The sequence below is a fragment of the Rousettus aegyptiacus genome, unplaced genomic scaffold (genome assembly GCF_014176215.1).
Source record: "Rousettus aegyptiacus isolate mRouAeg1 unplaced genomic scaffold, mRouAeg1.p scaffold_m13_p_7, whole genome shotgun sequence".
Classification (NCBI taxonomy): Eukaryota; Metazoa; Chordata; class Mammalia; order Chiroptera; family Pteropodidae; genus Rousettus; species Rousettus aegyptiacus.
This window is the reverse complement of record NW_023416310.1, coordinates 88,894,222-88,912,248: the sequence shown is the minus strand read 5'-3', so window position 1 is coordinate 88,912,248 and position 18,027 is coordinate 88,894,222. Positions and strand designations below refer to the sequence as shown.

General features: G+C 44.9%; 1 protein-coding gene across 1 annotated transcript in view; it reads right to left on the bottom strand.

Annotated features, from left to right (window-relative positions):
- GLRA1 (glycine receptor alpha 1) overlaps positions 1–18,027 on the bottom strand; it is a 71,420-nt gene that overhangs the window by 39,104 nt on the left and 14,289 nt on the right. The window contains exon 2 of the mRNA XM_016164387.2: positions 1,773–1,900. Coding sequence (XP_016019873.1) covers positions 1,773–1,900 — 128 coding nt within the window. The remainder of the gene's footprint in view (positions 1–1,772; positions 1,901–18,027) is intronic.

Here is an 18,027-nt window from a genome sequence, read left to right as displayed (position 1 = left end):
GGAAATGCAACCTGGTGGTCAGTTCTCAAATGAGTGTGATTTTGCCTATGGTGTTCCTAAAAGATGTGATTTAGCTGCCAACTTGGAAGATTTCACCAAACCCCAGACTCAGGTCTTATCTCGGAAGGCCTGCTGCCCAGGGCCTGCTTTCCTGCCTGGGATCTACTGCAGGAGCTGAGAAGCAGCTGCACTTAGCCTAGCCCTGTGCTTTCTAGTTTTCTTATCTTCATCCTGCTTCACTCATGTGCCACACCTGCCTGGTCCCTCTAGGTGTTTGAGATTGTGACCCTGGCGAAGGGCTTGAGGCCAGCATGCTATGACAACAACCTCGGTCCTGACTTACCTGTCCTTGAGGGGACCAAGGTTATGCTAATGGTGCCGCAAGCTGTGGCCTCAGGAGCCAAGTGCTGGGGTAGCAAAGGAGCCTCAAGGTAAACCGGAGTGGGAGGTGGGCCCCAGTACAAACATTAGTGCATCTCCCAGAATGCTTTCTGTTTGCTGAGCACTCTGAGAATGGGGGGCAAATATTAGGAAGCTGTTACCAGCTGTTGTGCCCCTTGTTTGGTCTCGGACTTGAGCCAAAAGGAACAACGAGGAAGGGCATCGGAATGAAAATGTATCAGGAGGCTGCCATGGGTCCTTGAAATGCGACTTGTGCGGGATGCTGGGAGGAAGGCCCGAGGGCACAGGCCGCCAGGGAGTCCCGAAGGCCTCGTGGTGTCACAGCCTCCTGAGGTAGCAGTGGGCAAGGGAGCTGTTCCTTCTTGTCACAGACGTTAATATCCCATCGCACTATGAGAGCTAAAAGAAACCTCCCAGATCACTTTGGTGAGGGTTGGTGAGTTGGCTACCCACACAGGGCATGTCTGGCTCAGCAACATGTTTTATTTGAATTTACGTGTTTTAGGAATCAGGAAGTTTTGCATAAATCTTGATTCTGGCTACTCTTGGAATACTGAGTCATCTGCAACCTGGGGCCTGCATTCCTCGGCGACTGGGCTGGGGCTAAGCAGAGGCTGCTCTGTTGGGAGGGGCTGTGTCTTTATTGCTCCATAGTTTCTACCGTTCCCTGTTGTCTTATTTTTGGCTCCCCTCTCTCACTGAAGTTACCTACCTAATCCCTGTAGACATTTGAAATTGTGACTCTGGTTTTGACGAGAAAACTTTAAAATTATTTTTCAATTCCTGGAAACTGTTCAGCAAATGAATTTTAGTTGGAAGCCTCTAATCTAAAACAAATAAAAGAAGGAATTGCTCGAGGGAGAAGTGGGGAACAAAATGAGCAGACTTGCTCATTATGTCCTCTACTTCTCCCTTTTGGGGCACAGGATGGGAGTCTTAGAGCTCCATGAAGCATGGTTTAAAGACCATAGATATAGCAAACTTCATCACTGAAGAGATGAAGAAATGGAGGCTCACGGAAAGGAAGGGGCTGATTCAAGTTCAGAGAGTAAGTTTGTACCGGAACCAAAACTCGAACCCATTTCTTTACATTCTGCATTTGCCTCTGTCTATTATATCAGAGGTAGTAAATAGGTTTTAATTCACATACTGACTCCTGGTAACCAGAGGTATTGTTGAGTTGGTTTCTGAGGCTTTGTTTGGTTGGTCTTGGTGGGAGCAGACTGAGTCGATTAATAGTTTCCCTTGGGCAGAGGAAAGAGTCATGAGATTTTTATCGTGTATTTGCCATCTGCATCCAATACCATGCTACTTGCTTCTTCATCTAAAAAAGCAGATCCCTGGGGGTCTGAAAGGAAAATTTTCTCTACCTTTAAAATTGGGCCTGATCCTGGCATCATATCCAGAGGTTCTTCCCATTAGCTTATCCAGGAAGTCCGAGGGAGACATAGGCTTGGGTGCGGAGCGGGCAGCTTCAGCCTCCTTAGAAGCAGCAAGGCTGAGAAGGGAGAGAGGAAAGCAGCAGGTTAACGATGGCTCTTTCTCATGCCGTGGTCAGATCCCAGCCCTGCCCAGCCCCTGTAGAATCACTAGAGTGGTCTTAGCCTGAGAAATAGGAATGCAGATCCTTAATGAGGTAAGGCCCAGGCTAAATTGTTTATCCAGCCCAAATAGCCAGTGTGGGATCCTGGCAGGCAGCCGAGTGTCCGACTGCTGCTGAGAAGCTACTGACTCTTTTAGGCTGCCTCTCTTGGGGATGTGAGCAGTCAGACTTGGCTGCTGGTCTCCCTGGGATTGGGGATTGAAGGGTTAACTTCCCGCCAGGCCTAGCCCTGTGTTTTGGGTGTCCCTACTCTCATAGGTCCATTGCAACAACAGCCAAAAGAATCTTAGAGATCAGATAGTCCAGGCTTTCCCCAAAGTTTGTCTTCAGAATCCGTCACTAATTAAAAAGAAAAGTTGCCCAAATCAAAGGCATTTGGGAACACGTCTTTACCTGAGGTCTTCCCAGAATGTTTAACAAGCTTAGATGCCTATACATATGGGACGACTATCACACGAAACACGCACTTCAGAAAATGCCCAGTTGGGAAAATTGAGGCACGGCCGGTGGAAGGAACTGACTCCCCGCTCCCACTCCACGAAGTCGGTTCAGGTCACAGCGTAGCAGGAATTACTGATGTCTAGGAAGAGTCGCCCTCTCCCTGTCACACTTTCGAAGGCATGCCGATTTCTGGAGTCAGGATTGGAAGGTGAAGGGTCGTTTCATGCGGCTGAGCTTTCCTAGTCCTGCGGTTCTACCCAGGGGAAAGCTGGGAGCTGGTGCACCCCGTGGTGTGTGCCGAGGGGCGGTGCACTGGGGACAGTGCATGCACAGGGACGTGCGAGACGCACGCCGGCCGAGGAGGGCGTGGTGTTCCCCAAGGACTTGCGCTCCGTCTCCTTCCTGGCCTCGGCTCCTTCTCTGATCTCATCAGTGGTAACCGTTTAAGTGATCACCCCGAACGGATGACTCAGATCTCTGTCTCTGTGCTGGCTTCTCCCTTGATCCCGCTTTCCTCATTTGCAAATATCTGCAGGGCACATCCATCTAGATGTCGTGCCGCAAATTCTTCTCCCAAACTGAATACCGCAGCTTCCTTTCCGAACTTGCTTCTCCAGACCACAGCTTCTTCAGATGACACCTGCTTTTGCCCATTCTCTAGGACCGGCGGCTTCAGAGCCATCTTGTCTCCTTGTCCCCCTCTCCGCTCACACCCCTCACTCGCCAGGTCCTGGCCATGATACCTTTTGTTATAGTTATTTGTGTTTTAAGACCAGGAATTATGCTGTTTTTTTATTTATTATTTGTTCTTTTACTTTTCTACTATATCTACCATGGTGTCTCAGACATAATTGGTGTTCAGTAATTTGCACAGTGAATGAATGAATGCATGGATAATAAGCTACTTTAATTAATCAGATATCCTAATGTCCTAATGAGTAGAGTATTTGTAAATATGCATATATGGATTAATAATTTTAAAGTAATTAGACTATTATATATCCAGTAATACAAAAACCTGAAAGCAATCTGATATTCCTTTGAATACTCAGAAGATATTCCAGGATTATTTAGACACTCAGTAATCTGAAGGTTCCTATTCAAATACCAAGGAACTAGTTTCGATTGTCAGGATCAGGGACAAAAGCATTTTACCGTTTTTATGTGTGTGTCTATGGATGTTTGTGAGTTCGTGTGATGTGGATAGGTTTCTGGATGTGATGTGTACGTATACGAGTGGGTGTATGTGTGTGGATGTGTGTGGGGGTTAGGGTGTGCATGGGGTGTTTGTGGATGAATAGTGGATTGTGTTACATAGATTTGTACGTGCAAAAATGTGAATACCTATGTTCATGTGAAAGTGTGCTGTTAAGTGTTACCTTTAACATGGGCATTTGTGTGTGTATGTGTGGGGTGTGTGTGTACATGGGTATAGGGTATGAATGTGTTAAATGCCTTTGTGGATGTAGAAATGTGATATGTACTTTTCATGTGTGTTTCTGAAATGTGCTGTGAGATGTAAAAAATAATAGCTCAAAAAGAGTAAAAAGAGGAGATGATTTAGAATCAATGCTGTCTCAGTGATTTTCTAGCTGTGTGACCTTGGGGGAAGTTACTTAACCTCTCTGAACTTTAGTTGCCTCATACGTCAAGTGAGTTTCGCACAGGGAGTAACTGAGATAGCACCGGGAAAAGACAGAGGCAGGATAGTTCCCTGAACAGAGCAGTCATTCGATGTATGGTCTCGCTCTTGCCTTACTCTGCGTGTGTGCGAGTGTGTGAATGAGTGTGGTTGAGAGTGTGTGAGAGAGTGTGAGAGAATGTGAGTGTGAGAGAGGGAGTGTGTGAGTGGGTATGTGTGTGTGTGAGTGTGTGAGAGTGTGTTTGAGTGTGAGTGTGTGAATTAGTGTGTTTGAGAGTGTGTGAGAGAATGTGAGTGTGAGAGAGTGTGAGTGTGACTGTGTAAGAAAAGGGGAGTATGTGTGAGTGTGTGAGTGAATGAATGCGAGAGTGAGTGAGTGGGTGTGTGAGTGAGTGTGTGAGTGTGTGTGAATGAGTGTGTTTGAGAGTGTGCGTGTGACATAATGTGAGTGTGAGTGTGTCAGTGGGTGTGTATGTGTGGAGAGTGTGTGTTTGTGAGTGAGTGTGTGTGAGTGAGTGTGTGAGTGTGTACGTGATTCTGAGAGTGTGAGTGTGAGTGTGAGAGAACGTGTGAGTGAATATGTGTGAGAGTGAGTGTGTGTGAGAGTGTGAGCGTGTGACTGAGTGAGTGTGTGAGTGTACGTGAGTGTGTGAGTGTGTCCGTGAGTGTGTGTGAGTGTGAGTGAATATGTGTGAGAGTGAGTGAGTGTGAGAGTGTGACTGAGTGAGTGTGTGAGTGTACGTGAGTGTGTGTGAGTGTGTCCGTGAGTGTGTGTGAGTGTGAGTGAATATGTGTGAGAGTGAGTGAGAGAGTGTGAATGTGTGAGTCTGTGAGTGTGTATGAGTGGGTGTGTGAGTATGTGTGAGTGTGAGTGAGTGTGTGTGTATGGGTGAGTGAGTGTGTGTGAGTGTGAGAGCGTGTGTGTGTGTGTGTGTGTGTGTGTGGCAGTTGAGGCCCGTCCGGGGACAACTTCTCGTTTCACTGCACTTCCAGGTGCACCATGGGCCCCACGTGGCTGGACGCCCTGCCAGGTGCCTTTCATGGGCGACAGGTAGCAAGTGCCACATTCCCAGCCTTTTCTCCATCCAGCACCAGAGTCACGGCTGCTGCGCGGCTCCGGTGTGAGCAAAGGGGACCACAGGCTCACAGCCGATGACGTGCGACTTTCCCGCTGCTATAATTCACTGCCAGAGCCTCCTCAGGAGTGGCAGTTACGAGCTCCTGCTCTGCCCGGCCCCTTCTCTCAGATAATGAGGTTTGGGAGCATAGTACTCCCTCTCCATAGTTGCTAGAGCATAAGCGACCTCTTGGCCCTTAGGCCTCTTTCATAAGCCTGAATCCTGTGAGGTGGTACAGTGAGAGAATGAATTTGCCCCAAATTATCCCTTACCATTTGCTGTTAGCAAACTGTGCCATTTAATATCCGAATCCTCCCAAAGCTGGAGGCCTCTGGGTATCTGAGCTTGCATGTCTATAGCAAGGCATTTGCAGTATTGTCACCTGGCCAATGACTCCCTAAAAACCCTGGCAAGATGAGCTGAACTGGAGGGAATGGAGACTCTGAGAGGTTAAGTAACTGGCCTCAGAGGGTCTCACAGTACTTTAAGGTGAGAAGGAATTAGGACACAGATTTTCAATTGTTGCCTCACCCAAATGCTACTTGTATGGGAAAGCCTTTTAGAAACTGTGAAGTGTATTGTTACTATTTGTTTTTGAAGCTTGTTATATTCTGTTACATCCAAGAAAATCAAAACATATCTGACTTTTAGCAATTCTGATATACACAACTCTGAATTTACCACACTCAAAAATGGAGAAGAAATCGTGAATTACCAAATGATCCTCTGTTTTGTCAAGTGATTGACAGCAGAATTCTTTGAAATTTTGAAAGTCTTTCGTCCAGACTCTCCACGTATCATGTACCAGTGGCTTCTTGGGTATCACTTTCACACTTTTGCCTTGTTTCTACCCCAGCTCTACTATTATTAGTCACTTAACGATTTTTCTTTAAATTGCCTCACTTCTTTTAAGCTTTCCCCCCTTTAAGAGGGAACCTTACATTTAACTACTCACAAATGAAGAAAACAGTATTACTTGCCATAATAGAAATAACCACAATAGTGAATACAATGAAAACAAAACAAAAAGAAGAGTTTAAAATTCTGGCTCTGCACCATTGATTGATAGCCAATGTTCTGAGCCCAGGGACTGCGCTAAGTTCCAGAGGAAGACCAGCCAGGTGGGGAAGGTGTTAGAGACATATTAACATCTAACGGAGACTTTCTTCTTGAGGAAAGGAGCAGAACTGAAAGAGAATTGGTTCAACAATAGTTCACTGTCATTGTGAGGGAACCACCTAAGATCATCCCCTATCTCTCACTGCCCTAGTCCAAAATTTCCCTAATTCTGTCAAATACAGAGGCTCCGTTTTAATGTCAAAATAGCCATGCCCCGCCACTTGATAATCACGGAACGTTTCTGTCTATATGTAGACGTTTTGCACAGAATTCGTTCAAGGCCCTGGTACAGTCAGTCTGCTTCACGCGTCTGTGCAGAGTAACCGTGGGGCCCCCTGATGCCCCACGCTGGGAACCACTGCCACTGCTGAGCTTGACATCTGCTCGTGGACTCCGAGCTGCTGGGCAGAGAAGCCGGGAATGGAGCCGAGAAACGAAGTATTTGATTGTTAGGATTTGCTGACCCTATGTACGTATTTGGAAATGATGCAAATTGTTTCAGGGATTACTGCAATGTAATGTAGTGAATCAGACTTGCTTTGGGCAGATTTGATTGATAGTAATTTCCAGAAAGACAGCGAGGTCTTCTGGGACCAAAAGTGTTCCGCCAGTCGCTGAGAAGGCTTGTGGTGATGGCTGCACCGACTAGACAGGTTAAACCATCTTTCACCTTTTAATTAGGGGATTTGTCGCACTAGGAGGCTTTGGTATCTAAAAGACCTCTGTTTTGACTCCTAATGACAGAGACCATGGAAAGGTTCAGATGGAAAGGTTCAGGAGTGGGGTTCTACAGTGGGGTTGGAGGCAGGGTCACACGGTGAAGTGGGTGCTGTGTGACCTTTGGCAAGTCACTTCCTTTTTTGCCTTTCAATTTCCCAACCTATAAAATGAGGGGATTAGAATAATCTCTAAGAGTCCTTCTGATCCTGAATCATCATTTTATTAGTCTATAATATTCTCTCTCTCTCTCCCCCCACCTCCTCCCTCCCTCTCCTCTTTTCCTGTTTTATACATCTGGTCTTGGGATTCGAATTTGTCTGGACTCCTTTAGGAAAATGTGAATGTGTTTGTGTCTTGCTTCTTCCCCATCTAGCCTCAAATTTCTCTCCAATGGAACAACCCATTTTTCAAGGATTTGTCAGAAAAAAAGGCTGGATCACTGCTCAGAGTCACATTCTCCAGTTACAACATCAGTTGGAAATGGGGAATCAATATGGAACTGTCCATCTGAATTTCAAATGAGTTAGGGGTAGCAATGGTACTGGGGAGAAACAGCTTCAATTACGCCCTGTGTGGTACCATACACCCCCAAGAACTCTTCTGGGTTAACAGAGGGGATCCCCCATCAGATTCCATCTCCTCAGTTCACCACGGGCAGAGCAGTCAGGAGGCCGGCATTGGGGGGAGGGGAGAAGGCCAAGGTGAGGAGCAGAAGAGAGACTAAGAGGCTGAGGATAACCAAGGGAGAGGGACATGCAGGGCGGCTGGAGGAAGCTGGAGGCACAGATGGAGAAAGGAAGGGACATGGGGTTGGTGTGGGGAGAGGAAGAATAAGAATAAGGTGTGGGAGCTGGGGTGTCCGAGGCATGGCCAGTGCTATAATCAAGGAATTCGGTGAGCACAGAGGACAGGCACCCACCGCACTTGGAAGAGTGGTGGTGGGGGTGGGGTGGGGGTGGGGTGGTTCCAAGAGGCTTTGTGGAGAAAGTGGCTTTTGTAGTAAAACTTGAAGGTTGGGTAGGGAGTTGTCCTGGAAGACATATGGAGGAAGAGTGTTTGGGGTAGAAGGAACACCATGTATAATGTCTATAGGTGAGAGGGGACTTTGAGAACTGGAAGAAGTTTCATGTGCGTGTGAGGAGGGGAAGTGGGGGAGAGAAGGAAAGAACGAGAGAGGGATGGATGGAGCGGGGGCGGAAAGAGAGAGAGAGAGAGATGGAGGGAGGAAGGGAGAGAAGGAGAGGGAGAGAGAGAGAACGGGCAGTGATGAGAGGTGTGGGTGGGGGATGGAACACCACACCTGTGGGGCTGTGAGTAGCAGCTGGGTGGGTCTGAAAGTTAAGGCAAGAGTCTCTTTTCCCAGTTCCTTTCCAGTAAAAATGAATTTATTCTGATTTCACAGTTGTTTCTGGTTAAACTGAATTACAGCCTGGCCAAGCTTGGGAAATGGGCCCTCCGAAGACACCTCCCAATGGTGGGTGTCCAAATGGTTTCCAGGCAACAGGGCCTCTGACTCGGGCCAGAGTTTCTGTTCCCTTTGCCTTGGCAGGGGGGCAGTCCAACGAGCTGGTGTCTATTCTGTGCACAGTACCTGGGTAACTAGTCAAGGTTGTTTGAAGGTCAGCTCTGCGTTTCCACGGGCATTTACTTAATACTCAGTTTTGAAGATCACTGTGAAATAGAGGAGAGAAGACTAAGGAGGGGGCTGGGAAACCTGGGAGCAGTCTCGGCTCCATGTCTAACTTGCTGTGTCGTCTTGGGCTAATTATTTTTCCTACATGGACCTCAGGTTCTTCTGTGAAGCGGCAGTTGTGGATTAGATCAGGCAGAGTAAACAGTTTTGCCTCGCGTGCCCCTCCGCAGCTCAGGGAAGGCTTCTGGGGCTTGCCACAGCAGGGAAGGGGGGTAGCAGGGCGGGTCAGCCTCCGCCCCGGGACCAGATCGTGGATTGGCGGCTTGTCTCATTTCTACGGGCCCTCTTGCTCCAAAAGCCTCTGATCCTTCTGATTTTTTAAGCACCCACTGTATGCATAAGGCACTATGGGGGAGGTGCAGATAAACTGTCACTGCTCCCACGTGAGCAGAGTTTGTGCCTGTCTTGTTCAGTGCCTGGCCTGGAGCAGCAGTCAGTCATTTGTTGATGCATGGCCTTAGCCCTCTCATTGTTTATAGTTCAGTGGATACAATAGTTTAGGTACATAAACAATTATAAGAGGTTGCCACCCAGCCTAGGTAGCATAATTGGATTGCTGTAGTGTTTCAGAGGAGGGAGGCAGTATGTATGGGGAGGTGGAGACATGAATTTTCCTTAGTTTTATTAATTAAGCCTCTGTGCACATGTCGAAAGACTCGTTTGCCATGGTCCACGTTGTTTATTTAGGGAAGAAAGCTTTCTTCTGCCTGTGGACTGCCCTCAGCAAAGGAATGGAGAGGTGGTGGGGAGGGCCCTGTCCTGGGCTTTGGGACACAGAGGTGGGGGTGAGTTAGGCTGGCACTGTCTAGCTTTATGGACTGAACCAGTTTCCTGTCCCTGGCTCTGACGCCCAGGGAGTTGCATGTCATTGTGCAGCATGGACCCTGCTGGTCACCCTTAGCTTTGCCTTGGTTGCATCCTTAGGTCAACATCTGGCTTCCGGTGGCCAGCTGTGCAATTCGGATTTTATCTGATTGCAGTAAGGGGCTTAGGCTGACCTGGGAGTGCCTGACATTTTATTACTCTCACTCTATGATCTGCTAAGCACCCCTGGGAGCAGCATGTCACAGTTGGCATGCTCTGATCCCAATTCTCCCAAGGGTCTTACAGAACAAGACATCCTCCCCATCTTCCTATCCCACCTCCCACAGCTGTATCTGCTTCCTGGATACAAAGCACATGCATTTGAATATGATTCTCTTCTGCAGTAAGATAAAATCTTGGATCCTTGGAGCTGAAAGGAACCTTGAGATTCCATCTGGTTCTTCCCCTGCCCCTGGGGAAGTCTGCTTCTTATAGGGATCTCTCATCTTCCTTATCACTATTTCCAGTCTGTTCCTCTGGCTAGCTTTCCATCCACTAACTCTTACTTTATATAATGAATCCCCACAAAGCAGGGCCAGCAGGAGGGTGAGGAGAATGAAGCACCTAGTAAAATTTAAGGAGGCGCTCACTCTCAGGGTTAAGTGGCAACCCCGCACTTGCAGGGCCCTGAGAGTAAATGCCTCCTTAAATCGTGCCCTGAGTGCCTCACTTACGGCACCTTAGTCTGGCCTGCGACAGCATCATGGACCCTCAAACCCAGTCCATCTAGGGTAGAATTTCCTGTAGATAATCAAATGTATTCACCTGGGGAGGGAGTCCCTATTCCTCACACCTTCTCATTTTATTTCCAAAAAGCTTTGTTTTTATTTATCTTGTTTGGTGGCAGGATAGTCCTATCCCGCCAATAGCCTGAGAGGTAGGGATGTCTGTCTCTGTTTTACAAATAGAATTAAGACCCAATATGCACGTGAGTTTGTCTAACTCTGGCATACCACACTGTACTTGCTTAAATTATGACAATGTTTTCTTTTTTTCTCACCTCTCTTTTTTCTCCTTACTTCATATATATGTTTCAAGGCTGGAATCAGAGCAACCCTTGGTGTTTTCTGGTTCAAGTTCAGCCATCATCTTTCTAACCTTCCTTTCCCTTAGAATTGGGGCAATCAGGTGCTGTGTAGACAGGACCCTGAAAGAATGACTTTCTCAATCTTCTTTCTAGGCTCTTAATAAATATGGTTTTCATGAAGCACAAGGCCTGGCACATGCTCAGGGATCAATATATATTTGTTAAATGGGTGATGTACACCTTGTATTCCAGAGGAAGCTGAATTTAGCTGTGTGGGTACTTTGCATCAATGACATGATTTGACTGGAGTAAGAAAAAGTCCCAAATTCTGGCCCTGATACCTTTAATCAGTCCCTGGGGAAAATACCTGATGTCCTCTGGGGAAATCCTAAGTAGGAAAAGAGAAGAAGCCATCCTTTTCCCTTCAGGAGCATCTCCAACCCTCCCACAGAATGACTCAGACCAGTGGGCTAGGTCAAATCTGTGTCTGTGCATGAACCTCGCATTTCTCCCCACTTACATCACTAATTATGGTTTTACAACAACCATCTCACTTTGCCCTGACTGTCCCTATATGTCTCATATGAGGAGATGTTGCTGTGCCTCTGACCTTCCCTGTGATTCTGCAGTCGGTTCCACAGTGAAAGAACTCTTGGCATAAGCCTCTGGGCATCAAGTAGGCCCCCAGATGAGTTATAGTGTGAGGAATCCAGGGGGATTCTTCAGAGGCCTGAGTGCTGAAGAAGAGGCCGGTGGGGTTTGCTCTGCCTGAGTCAAAGCTCTTTGCAGGCCCAGCATAATCAGCATGCATCCCACGAGCTGGACAGGAGAGCAAATGGCTCTCATTACCTTCAGTGCAGCTTTCTTTTTAATCAGATAAATCTCACTGGAAAAGTACGTTTTTGTAGAGAATGGCGCTCAGGGCTTCTGGACAAAAAGTTTTTGGAAAAAAGATTGCATCAATCAGCAGGGATTGTCCATTTGAGGTTGCAAAGATCTGGGAGTGTAAATATTGAGGAGAAATAATAATAGGATGAAAACAGATAAAGGCATGGAATTAGCTAATGATAATAATAGCTACCATTCACTTAGTACTTACTATGTGCTGGGTACTTTAGATATGTTTCTGTAGTTAATCTTCCCAATAGTCCTATGAAGGTTAACATTATTACGTCCACTTTACAGATGAGGAAGGTTTTCATAGATGTAGCTGAGATTATACAGCTCGTAAGTGGCAGACCCTGTTGGTCAGCTAGTCCCTAAAGCCCATACTGTTAACCACTACACTCTGTTGACTTTTCCAAGTGATAGTGATTTGCAAAGTCCCTCTGAAGAGTTGCTCTGGTTCATGATATAAATGCCCTCATGATTCTTTGGAGCCGCGAGTGAGAATTCACAGAGCTATGGGCATTGGAAAGTATGGGCCGAGAAAACTGTTATGATCACTCTTGGACAAATGATGCTTTCAGTTTATATGGCACTTCCACATCCATCGCTGCATTCAGTCCCCATACCACCCCCATGACAGCATCTCCATGTGCGGGTGATGACAAGGAGGCACAGCTGAAAGGTCGAGAGACCTGCTCAGCGTCTCGGATGGCGAGCCATGACATGACTAGGGTCTCCGTGTCTGGTCTGGGCCAACTTCTGCTTGACTGTCTTCAAGCCGTTCTCAAAAGACAGCACGTGGATGGACGAACCCTTCTCGATTATTTATTAAATCATCTCCCAGAATTTCTCTTTCATTTTATTTTTCTCCATCTTAATTCACTTATCTTCAAAATACGGCCTGTCTCTACCAATTACAGGTGTTATTTGAATGGTAAAAGCTCATGGTGCTTTTACAGATGCTGTGGAAATACATTCTTCTTTCTCAGGTCAGTCAGCCTTTTTCATTCACTAGGCACTTTGAGGTAATCATTATCTCATTGGAGATAGCATTAATTTATTACTTTATTTATTTACTTATTTATCCAAAATAGTTGTGGGTGCCTACTATATGTCAGAGACTGACTTGGTGAATGAGCAGGATATGAATAATAAACAAGAACAGCTAGCCCTTACTAAGTGGTTATAAAGTACCAGGCATTACACTAAGAGCTTTATCTGCAATTTTAAATCCTGAATATAATCCTATGGACTGGGTATCATTATTCCCATTTTACTGATGAGGAAACTGAGGTTAATAGAGGTTAAATAACTTACCCAGGTATCCCTGGCCCCACAGACTTCTCCCTTAACTACATCAGTAAAGAATATGTCTTGGCCCTTGCTCTCTAAGAGCTCTCAAACTAATAAAGGGAAACCTATGTGAAGAAATCAAAGTGCCGAAATATCTGGGCCTATTAGAAAAAGCATATCACTTTCCCCTCTCGAGTCTATGCTCGTCCAAACCTATAGTGGAAAATAAGCTAGGTTGCAATGAACCTGTAGGGAATGCATCAGTAAAATCGGCTATATTTATCCCAGGAAAACAGATTTTCTCATGAGAATGAGACTTGGATGTATGTGTTCTTCAAACATACAAGGGACTGTGATTCAAAGACAAATGTTGAGAAAATAAACAATCTTCCTAGAGCACTGAAGAAAAATTGACTTTAAATTGTAGAAAGAGCAACTTGGATTAAAAATCTGAAGCTGCCTTTAATAAACGGAGTGACTAGTCTTCAGAAAGAGAACACTTAACAGTGAGTTGAGAGGGTTTAGCTGAAGTGGATATTTGTATGTAAATACAGAATTTACAGAAGCTCTGGGGCTCCAATGCTCTAAATAGCCTTGTTGATTCCCTGAGTCCTCTACAAGGGAGAGCTGCAGCTATGCTCAGTGGGGTGGAACTTCTTTGTCTCACTCAGCATGTTACAAAATCTGGGGAAGAAGTAGGTAGACGAGTCTTAGAATTATGGGACCTGGTCCTCTTGCACATTAAAAATGAAGACATCGTGCATTTAATAGAAATTAACGACTGTCTAGTATGACTCTGCAGTGTCAGGAGGGATGAACGTCTCCATTTTGTAGGTGAGGAAACCGACTTAGACAGTGATTAACAATAATAGTAATGGTTATGAATGATGGAACACTTTCTAGGTGGCACACACAAAGCTTTCTCATACACGCTCTCTCATCCACCCCACAGCTCTGAGGTAGGAACCATTTTCTTCTCTATTTTTTTTTAATTTTAATTTTTAGTTCTTTAATGCCACTGCGTATTTGACCCTTTTTACCCCATCTACCTCCCTCCTCCCTCTTCCCCACTACCCTCTGGTAACCACTAGTCTATTGTCCATGTCCATGATCTTCTCTGTTTTTAAGATGAGGAAACTGAGGCTTGGAGAGGTTAAATGACTTAGTCAAGGTGCTTTCATGACAAGAGTCGAAACATGAATATAAATGAGGTAGAATTTTGGCATATGTTTTGGAGCAGCTGTTTAAAATGTGCTAAAACAGTTCACTCAATTTGAATATGCATTGTTTTAAGTTCCTGCTGCTCTGTGGTTTAGTATAAGCTTCTATAAGGAATATTTACAGAGGAGAAGGTGGCGTGTGAGTAAAACCTGTGGGACTTAAAGAGATGAAAGGAAGATAGATGGAGGACGAGGGAAGGATGAGATGCTGTGGCCTTTGCTCCTTCCTGTTTTTAGGATAAAGGAGGGCTAATGGTCAGAGGATCACAGGGGTCACTGCTGAGTCTTTTTTTTCCTTCTGAGGTTTCTTTCCTTTTTACTTTGCACCTTTAGGATGCTCCAGCAGAGTCACCTCTTTGTAGTTCATAGGAAGACCAAACATGGAAGTCTGAACTCCACTGCTTCCTGTTTTTTTGTTGCATGTCTCATAGGTAAAGAGAAGCCATACAGGGATGGGGTAAGCTGTGGATGTGGAGTCAGAGATCCTGGGTTTACCTCTGCCTGTTCTGATCCTTTCTTCTGTGATCTTGAGCAAGTCCTTTACTCTGTTTAAGCCTCGGTTTCCTTATCCATAGAGTGTAGATACCTCCTGTCCTAACCTTATACATTACAAGTTGAAATCACGTTGGAGAAAGCATAATATTCTACACAAACAAGAACTCATTTCTGGATTGGAATGGGGCCATGCTCCAGGGTGAAGCATGGACCGTGCCTTCAAATCCAGGCTCTGCCATTTACTAGACAAGTTACTTATCCTGTCTTTGTTTCTGTATCTATTAAGAGGGGGTAATAGTAGTTGTTACTCACAGGGTTGCTATAAAGAATAAATAACTGTTTTGCAGTGCTTACTTTGGTGTCTGGCACATTATAAATGTTCAGTATGATTTTTATTGATTCAGAGAGAATTGGTGGATCCAGGCTCTATGATGGGGGATGAATAAATGAACTTCCAGAGGCTTCTCTGTGCTTTGTGCTTGAATCTTTAAGGCCCACCCACTCTCACACCTAGGGAAGCACCTCAGCACTCTCAGGTCTCTCAGGTAGTTCTGCTGTGCTCTTAGTAATTTATCTGTTAAGGAGTAAATTAATAGCATTACTTTGGCATTTCAATCAATAGGATTAAGATGATCTGATGGTAACAGAGTAGTAATTGCTGCAGCACAGATGGAAACTGTCCAGTGGCAAAACTGTTCTTCACAAGCTGGCTGGCTGCCCTCAGACCAGATTCTTTCGACCCTTAGAAAAAATAACATTTTTCTCTGATGGTAAAAGCAATGAATGCACATTGAAAAATACAATGAGATTCAAAGAAAAAAGAAAAAAACCCATACCTGGAAATTCCATTATCTAGATACCTACCGTTAATATGTTAGTAAATTTCTTCTAGGTTTTTTTTTTTCTTGATAGATAATAATCAGTTTTGTTTCCTGCTTTTTTACTGAAGATTCTAAGTGAGCATTTTCTCTTGTTATTAAACCTTTAGAAATACGATTATAAATGACTGCATATGCAGTGTGTGGCTGTATTAGCATTCATTTAACTTTCTCGGTTTTGATGGGCATTTATATCATTTTCAATTTTTAGCTATTATAAATTATTCTGTGAAAAACCCTCTTGGTCACAAACCTCTGTTCATGTCCTAGAAGCAAAATTTTGCTGAGTGAAAGGTACGACTCCTCCTAAAGGAGAAAAGCTGTGCTGGCGTGGAGGAGACCCTCCCCGCCCCAGGACTGGCACTCGGCTCCTCACTGAAAATTAATTCCTCACAAGGTGGAGTCTGCTAGGGGCAAGGGCTGGAGAAGGCAATGGTGAGAAAGCAAGAGTTAAAAGAGAGACTACCACTTTTTTTTCCTTTTTATCCACAAACCCATACTGCCCAAGAAGCCACAGTCATTGGAATATGCTAGAAAGAAGGAGAGATCGTTGTGGCAGTGTAGTTCAGAAGTCCAGTACTGCATGGTGCATTACATTTTTTTTATTATTATTAAATTGCCCTGCCTATCTCTTCTGTTTGTGGCATATTCATTTTTCTATTTCTGAAAGTCCTTACATACTATAAACGTTCCATAAATGCTTGAGGTAGGCTAGCATGGTAGACCCAAATCTGATTCTGCAACATAGCTGTGTTATCTTAGGCAAGCCACTTAACCTCTTGAGATATGTCTCTTTAATCGGTAAAACGAGAGTTATAACGGTGCTCTCGGATGGTCGAGAGGAAAGGAGAAACTACAGATCAAGTGCCGACAGAGTGCTAGGCACATAGAAACCAGTCGGTATGCTGGCCATTATTACAAATAAAAATTAAGGTTTCTGTTTATAAGATTCAAATGTTCTCCACTAAAATTTTTATTTCAGGCTCAGTTTCATCTAATAATTCTGAAGAACTTTAAAAAAAAAATCTAAAGGCGAAAAGAGGCAGGTATGACAGGAAATGCTGTGTATGGACTGTACTTTAAATCGTGGCTAGTTTATCATATTCCGTCATAGGTCTTATATATTAAGAGGGGCATTGACATGTTGGAGCAGGTCCAGAAAGGAACAACTGGGCTGGTAAACAAACTTGAAATTAACTTGAGGTGTTTGGCTCAGAGAAGATTTAAATTATTATTATTATTTTTTGTAAATCCTTGTTGGGCTGTTGTGGGGAAGAGGGATTCAACTTAATAAAATAATGTTCTTGAGCATTTACTATTTGCTAGACACTGAGCTAAGTAAGCCCTTTGCTCATATTACTTACTTTTTCCCTCCAAAACACTGTATGAAGTACATATTTGCGTTTGTATTGTACAGATAAGATAACCGAGGCACAGGTGGCAGAAGTGACCTGGCTGAAAGTTAGACGGCTAGTAGGTGGTAGGGCAGGAACAGAACCAGATCTTTCTGACTTAAGAGTCTAGGTACGTTCTGCAGCCCACCGACTTGTCCCAGGTGACCGGGAAAGGCGCTAGCACCTTCAGAGAGGTCGGTGGCTGCCTGGTGCATGCGAGGAAAGAATATTTTGACTATTAAAGTCAAAATTAAAATTAAGTATCCCTAGTTACCAAATAACAGAAGAGGCTTCCTTAAGGAGATGATGAGTTTCTTGTTGCTGTCAGTGTTCACATACGGGCTGAGCTCAGTAGCATGCTACGTGGGCCAAACAACTGAGGAGCGGGCTAGAATTGTGACCTTACTACATATTTGTATGACCTTGAAAGTTGCTTAACCTCTCTGAGCCTCAGTTTCTTCATCTGTAAACTAGGAATACTTAATTCTAACTTTTGGATTGTTGGGAAGAGTAAACAATTCAGATAAATTGCTTAGCTAGGAACCTGGTGCACACAAGTTGCTCATACGTTAAGTGAACGATTATCTGTGGTCTTTTATTTGTACCTGTGGTTCTCATTTCTATAGCGACACTATCCATTTACTTCCTCATTGGGGTTAATTACAGATTTGGAGATGTCACCCGTAGAGTGGGTAGTCTCCCTCACTTCTGCAGAGGGAGGTATCGGCCAGGCTCTGTCTCCTCAGGCAAATGACAGGTTGGACTTTGAAACAGGGGCAGTGGAGTAGACAAAAGGAGGGACGTTTAGACTGAAATGTTAAACAGCAGAATAGATATTATTAGGAGAGAGATTAGTACCATTTCACCCTGTCAATCAATTATCAGATGGATATGAAGAGCCCAGTTTGTGCCCAGCACTGTGCCATGTGGGTTAAAGGTAAAATCAGTCAGTTGGAGGTATCACCTTTGTCTTCAAGGGGCTCAAGGCCTGGGATGGCTCTGACAACTTTGAAAAGATTAGAGAAAAGATGGAGTGTCATTCTGTGCTAAATCCTTTGGCACAGGGCCATTAGGGAAGGAATGCTTAGAGGCAGGGGGTTGGAGAAGATGACCTTGGAAGATTCTTTCTGGCCTGGATTTTCTCTGGTGGTTCCCAGGATTGTGGCCTCACAGGGACAATGGGGTAATGTTACAGCTGTAGCTTCCTTGGACATAGTCTCTACTCTTTTC